The sequence below is a fragment of the Galeopterus variegatus genome, unplaced genomic scaffold, assembly GCF_000696425.1.
Source record: "Galeopterus variegatus unplaced genomic scaffold, G_variegatus-3.0.2 Scaffold573, whole genome shotgun sequence".
In the NCBI taxonomy this organism is placed as follows: Eukaryota; Metazoa; Chordata; class Mammalia; order Dermoptera; family Cynocephalidae; genus Galeopterus; species Galeopterus variegatus.
The window spans coordinates 286,375-293,454 of record NW_007726684.1 but is presented as its reverse complement, the minus strand read 5'-3'; the positions used below and the strand labels follow the sequence as shown (position 1 = coordinate 293,454).

The following is a 7,080-nucleotide window of genomic DNA, read 5'->3' as shown; positions in this document are numbered from 1 at the left end:
ATGATTTCCTCTGTTGTTAGGCTGCAGAATGATTACAGTATTAGCGAGGTGCTTTCTTTATAAAGGGCTAGAGATATAACTTTCAATTTACTATCCATTAGTAAGGGGCTTTGGAAATATGGATAAAGGCAACAGCCTACCTGCTGTTAGGTAGTGATTTTAATTTAACTGTCTTAAGCTAGTGTGTTTTTTTCCCCCCCAAAACTGGGCCAGGAAGCTTCAGCATTTCAGAGACATTTTGATGACAGATTTTCTGCTTTGCTATTTTAGACCCCAAAGCTGTATCGCCCATGTAACACAGTACAATTTAAGATATGCAGTTGCACATCTGTGTCTCAAACCTCTGTGTTTTTCCAAACCATCAGAGGAAAGTGGTAAAGTTCATCAGGTCAAACGAACCTGACAGGTATGTTACATTGTAATTTCAGAAGAGGACAGGAGACAGGTTTGGTCTGGAGAGGGAGACCTGGGAGCTCAAACGAGAGAATTATGAGAATATACGAAGAGGAAAAAGATGGCAAGGGTCTGAACTTCCACTTGCACATCCATGCAGGTTCCAGACACGAAGTGGTAGCAGCCGGGTCAGGGTATAACTTGGGACTAATCAATTGCAGGGAAAGGGCGAGCTATGACCCATTGAAAAAAGTGCCACCCGGCCATCTCCACTACCTGGGAGGAGGATCAACTTACTGTCCTTGTAGCCAGTGTTCAAGGGAAGGCCAAAGAGGTGAAATGACAGCCCTTGCCTTGAGGCACAACAGCCTGAAGGAAAGAAAGGTGTGATCCAGTATCCAGCCCACCCATCAACGCCATCAACCTACCCTGACCTCAGAACTGACCTGAGGCCTGTGTGCAGGACCAGGCAGCCCAGGCAGGGCCCTTCCGTGAGCTGCTCGTCCCCCACCTTCCCAGCAGACCTACCTGAGGAGGATGGTGAGGAGGGGTGTGGGCTGTCCTCCTGGGCACTCCCGGTCTGGGAGAGGCCACCTCCGACCCCACTCTCCTCGGTGACATTGGAGGAGCCGGGCGTGGTGGAGCGGCTCACTGATTGGGACTCCTGGTCACTGCCTGAGCCACGCCGCTCGTCCAGGGCCGCGTGCAGCCCGTCCTCATCGCCCTTGCGGTCCCGCTTGTGAACACGCGAGTGCACAACCACCTGGTGGTAGGTGCGGAACACCCGGCCACAGTCCGGGCACTCAGTGGGCTTCTCCTTGATGTTCCCGGGACCCTGCAGGTTATAGTCAAGTGTCTGGTTCAGCCCATGTGACAAAAAATCCCGACTGCCTTCTAAAGGGTCGAGCTTATTTGGCAGGTCTCTCGGATTGCCCACTTTAGTGCTGTGAACCAAATCAGCAGGCATTTTCTGCTTGGAGCCATCTGCCCCCACTAACACATACTCCCGCTTCTCCTTATCAAACATAACCCCAGCGTTTGCCAAAGTGTCTTCGTGGTTGCGCTGCAGCTGATGTTCTTTAGACAAGAAGCCGTGTTCCACGGCCATGCCCCTGGCCATGAGCTGCCAGGCCTGGTAGCTGTTCACCGGGTCCATCTCCGCAGCTTTGGCAGCCGCTTGCAACCGCTCAATGCAGCTGGATTTCAGAGGTGGCACGAGGTTGAGGCATCCCAGGAGGGAGTGCTTGTCCCCCTCGGGGATGCCATGGGCCATGCCAGAGATGGGGGACAGCAGTTTCCCCAGGACCTCCTTCTCCTTCATGGGCAGCTCCCCTTTGCTGTAGAGCTGGCTGGGCTCGCTCAAGCTGGCTTTGTCCGGGGCCATGAAGCCACTCTGCAGGCAGGAGAGGTACCTGGAGTACAGGTTGGCGTGGGCCTCCTGGGACATGCCGCCCATGGGCACTGGCACCTCGGGGTCACTGGGGGACTTGTTCTTCACCGAAAGCTTGTTGAGGTGCACCTTCATGTGGTTCTTGAGGAACCAAGGCTCTTTGAAGCGCCGGCCGCAGATCTGGCAGCAGTGCTCGAAGGAGTCCTTGTGCTTCCGCATGTGGCCCTTCAGGAACCACGCCTGGCTGAACACCTGGCCGCACACCTCGCAGCGGAACTCGTTGGCCGACTGCTCCCCGCCGCCGTGGGCGCCCTGGCCCTGGGCCGACTCGGCCGTGATGTGGGCCTTCTCCACGTGGCTGATGAGCTCCTCCTCCTGCGAGGCCGCGAAGTCGCACAGCGTGCACTTGTAGGGCTTGTGCAGGATGCGGATGTGGCGGTCCAGCTCCTCCCGCTTCTTGAACTTGCCCTTGCAGAAGGTGCAACGGAAGCCAGCCGCCGGGGCCACCACGTCCTCCTGCACGCAGGCCGGCTTGGGCGAGGGCACCGGGTTGGCCACGTCGGGCACGCTGTGGTTGGCGGGCAGGGCCAGGTTGCAGGCGGCCAGCGGGGCCTGCTGGGCGTGTGGCAGGGGCTTGAGGTCGGGCCGCGGCTGCAGCAGGCTGCTCTTCAGCTGCTTGTCCCGCAGGATGGCCCGTTCCTCCAGCTCGTGCAGCAGGCGGTTCTCCTCGCGCACCCGCCCGCGCCCCTTCCCCAGGTTGCCCAACTTGTGGGTCCGCAGGTGAATCTTCAGGTTCCCCTTCTGCGCCGCCCGGTGGTCACAGTAGGGGCACTTGAAGGGTTTCTCGCCCGTGTGGGTGCGCATGTGTAGGGAGAGGATGCTGTTGAAGCGGAAGCGCTTGCCACAGAGAGGGCACGGGTACTTGCGGTTTTTGCGGGCATCATCCTCGATGTCACTCATCTGGGACATGATGCCCAGGTTCTGCCCATTGAGGAACTGCTGCAGGTCCACCCGCCCGTTGAGGCTGGTGTCAACATCCCGGCCCAGCTGGTTGGCCAGGAGCGCCATCTGACCGCCCATGGGCTGGCCACTCATGGGCACGTGGGCCTTCTCCTCGAGGGGCGCGGGGGTCTTCTCCTCCGGGTTGGGCCGCGGATGCAGCTCGGGAAAGGCATGACTGAGCTGGGAGGTGATCTGGTGTAACTTCTGACTCATGGCATACTGGCCGTTGAGGACCGGGCTGCTCAGGTGGGGTTCAGCTTCCGGAGCCGCTGAGGACACTCCAAGGCACAGACTCGCTTCTTCCATCCCTGAAAATAAAGAGAGAGTTCAGATCTGTGCCAGGTACTGTGGAGCAATGAATCAACAGCATCAGCTGGTGGGAAATTTGCATTTCGTGCCTTACCTACACATAATAATGCTAAGGAATTATAGTCAAAAACAATAATAAAAAAATGAATTATTAAATGCCAATTATGCAATATGGCATCGCTCCTCCAATTTGTTTTGGCGATAGATCGTCTTCCTTGTATTTTCTATTTACAGACTGCAATTATTCATTCACATTTAAATTATTAATGTTTTACCACTTTCAACACCTAATAACAAATCAAGGGTTTACGTGTTAAACTTTTTCTCCTTTCCCCCCTTTGTAGCACCTGTACCTGTTGGTTTAGTCCAAAGTTTGTCTTAGAGCAGAATGGCTTTAACTGCAAAACCAAATAGACTCACTCGGAACTTTTGTTTCCTTTTACTGTATTCAATACATTCGCCAGTCTAAGATGAAAGAGATCATTTTATGATTTGGCCAAAAAAAAAAAAAACATCCCAATGGCATGATATTTACTGGTACATAATAAAACAAGATAATGTTTTGGGAAAAAATAAAGTAAAGGACAAGCTTTAGAACAATAAAAGGGATTTTGCTTTAGTCAACAAAAAGTGCAGTAATATCTCATTAAGCTGATTAGTATGCTGCTTAGAAACAGTACTAGGTGCTGTAACACATGATTATAATCATAAAAATCCTTCAGTGTTTGCAAGGAAGCATTAACGAGGTATATTAAATTTTAAGGAGACTGCAAGTAGCGGCTTTGCAAACCTCAGAGATTAAGATTTAACCCTTATGTTACGAAACACTGTTATTTTGTCATTTAGTAACTGTGCCTATCAAAAGAAGTATAAATTATCTCATGACAGAATCTTAGTGGATTGCGGAGACTGTTCAAATTTGGGTGGAAGTAAAGACTTACATCATATAATGGGCTCTCCCTGTCCTTCAACTGGCAAGATACACAAGGCAGGGACTTTGATTGGGCTTTAAGAGATCCTTTATAGAACTAGATAAAAACCAATTAAAATCCAGGGATGATGCCACAGGAAGTCTCAACCAAGTTTGAGTGTTTTTAATAACTTTCTCAATACCCAGTAATGAGTACAAATTGTACCTGCAGTATGTGTTTTGCAGAAAATTAGAACTCAAAGCTGTTTGTTAAACACTAACACTCAAAGCTGGTCTGCATAATTGCCTTTAATAGTCCTCTCTGCCTCCTCTCCAGCCTGTGCAGAACGGCTAAACCCAGACCTTTCCGGGTGGGGTGAAGGGAATAGCTCCTTCCACATTAGAGCATGTAGGGAGCTCAACTTTGAAAGGCAATAAATCCACATCTGGGGTCCTTCTATTTCCAGATACGTCTTTCACCTAAAGGAGTCCAAATTTGTTTCCTGCCTTTGGAATGGTTTGTGCACATCTCTCCTCTTCGTATCCCAATGTTTAGATGTGTTGACCAGCCAGGTGGTCCAGGATCAGCACTTAACCCCAGCCAGGATTGATTCCTGGGCCAAGCAATTCCTGAGGGGACCAGTAAGGACAGAGCTCAACTATAGAGGAAACACATTCAGCCCCAGCAGGGTCTGCTGCTTGCTGGGCCTCCTGCCAGGCAGATTGTACATGGCATGGAGGGTCTCCAAAGGGAGACCTGACTTCCTTGGCAAGAGGAGAGAGACTGGGAGTCCATCTTGCAAGAGAAGAGAAGAAACAGACATGGATGCTTATTTGCAGGAGAAAGATGGACTAAAATCATGGTGTGGGGCTAACTGTGACCACAAAAAAAGATATGCACAACTGTGCAGAAACATGCACATGCACACACACACAGAGGCTCATGATCACTTACAGTAAAAGAAGCCTTCCAATTTGCCATCAATCCTTTCTGTTTCTGGTGGCAGTCTACACTCAAATTAAAAAGCAGGCCCATTTTGGGGACCGGTCAGAAAGGAGCTAACTTCCCGTGGAGATTCTTGGATTCGTCCACCAAACTTACTGAGTTCCTCCCACTGTGTGCCAGTCCCTATCCTTGGCCCTGAAAACACGATGGTGGACAAGACCAGCCAGCCCCATTGTCCAGCAGGGAGGAGCAGGCCCAGAGTGCAGAGGTTGCTGGAGGCTCTAGGTGGAGACTATCAGTCCCCAGGACCCTGTCTGGAACCCTTTCTCCATCTTCAAGCCCCATCCAGCTACGCTGGCTCCTTTTCTGAGCTAACATGGACCATGACCCTGAAACCACATGGGAGTACCCAGAATTCTACCCAACGGCTCTATGGAAGTTTGAAAAGTCCAAAGCCAACATGGTTGGCCCACTTCCAACAGCTGCCCAGTTGGCCAGCTCAGAAGACATGAGTCCAGGAAGAAGGGCTATGTTTAGGTTGCTGCTGATGAGCTGACACCACTTCAGCAGGAGGGAGAGGAGGCTGAATGTGCAATGCAGTGAGACTGCAAATCAGGTTGGATGAGGGGCACCAAGTTAAAACCCCCCCTCACCATTCACACTGTGCAAGTAACAGCTCAACTTGTCAAATAACGAACATGGGAGTTTGCATGTTTGATTTGGGTATGCAATTCCTTTATTCTGTCCAAAAACGATTTTTTTTTCACAGCCCACAAAGCTCTTTAAACCCCTGTAAGTATATGATCTTTGGATGCCATTGCTAAAGCCTCAGCTGAGAGGGGATAGAATATTCTAGAATGTGCTGCCCCAGCTCTTTGCACAGTTGGCTCGTTCTCATCATACAGGTCTGCACCCACACGTCCCCTTCTCATAAAGGACTCTGTGCCCACCTTGTCTGAGGTTGACACCACTAACCCCTCTCTATCCCATCATCTTACTCTCTTCTTCATAGCACTTACCATGAGGGAAACGTTTTGTTGATGACCCTTTTACAGACATGCTTCTTTTCCATGAGGGCAGAGAGCATGTCTGTCTTGGTCAAGAATGAAGCCTTAGGTTCTAGAGCAGAGCTGGCTCATGTAGTTTCAGTATTTCCTGACGGAATGAATGAATGAATGAATGAATAGACCCTGTTAAACACAGCCCATAAAAGAAGTCTAGCCCTGTAGAAGATCCACCCTCACTTCGACCTCATGTGACCCAACCTCAGCCTTCCACAAGACCAACAACATCTACAATCAGAGTTTGTCAGAGTTGAAAGGGTCTCTGGCTACCAGCCAAAAGCTGGAGGTCCAGAAACTACAGAGGAAAAGCCACTGCCACCACCAGCTGTCTCATGCTAGGTGCCCATGGTAATCATCCCAGGCTTGGGCCACCCCTGATGGCCTAATTGGTGGGCACCAGGAGACAGAGAGCATCTACCCCCAACAGAATTTGACTAACCATCAGGGGTCTGTGGGAGATCCCAGGGTTTCAGATGAGATGGCCAGCTCCCCAGGAGATGCTCCCAGGATTAAGGGTCTTAGCCCCTCAAATGAGCCGAGGAGAAGCCTGTGCAGAACCCCACTTAAAGCTCCACCAAAGAGTCATCTCAGAATCCTCTGTGAATACATGAGCAGGTACAGCTGAGGCCACTGGAATGGGTCAGTCCTAACTAGTGCCTGCTGCTTGACTCAGAGCAAGAAAGAGGAGCGTGAGTTCTTGGAAAGAATATGGGGTAATTGGTGTGCTGTCCCCGGGCCAAAGCAGGCGAGGCAGGACGAGCTGGCCCCAGGCCCGGCCTGGGACTCGCAAAACCTGGGTCGGCCCCAATTTCTCCAGCCTTGACACTTCACCCATCCAGAATTCATTTATCCTTTACCTCAGCCATTCAGTAAATATTTGCCAGGGGCTTTCTATGTACCTGCCCTCAAAGGCCTGTGGGTCTAAGAGGCTAGTGCAGCAAAGGCCACAAATAACAGTGAAACAATGCAAAGACCCGTGTGAGGCTGAATCCAAAGTTAGAGAAAGAAGAAACCATCGCAGCTGCAGTATATATGTATGTGTGTATATGTGCGTGTGTGTGTGTGT

The 7,080-nt window shown here is 50.9% G+C and overlaps 1 protein-coding gene across 3 annotated transcripts in view; it reads right to left on the bottom strand.

The window, feature by feature from the left end:
- The window catches only part of ZNF536 (zinc finger protein 536), a 302,345-nt gene that overhangs the window by 235,421 nt on the left and 59,844 nt on the right, over positions 1-7,080 (bottom strand). For 2 of the 3 annotated variants that reach the window (XM_008570129.1, XM_008570130.1), the window contains exon 1: positions 922-3,091. In XM_008570129.1, the coding sequence (XP_008568351.1) occupies positions 922-3,091 (2,170 nt within the window). Of the gene's footprint in view, positions 1-921; positions 3,094-7,080 lie in introns of those variants that run through there. The other variant, XM_008570131.1, reaches the window with a different exon arrangement.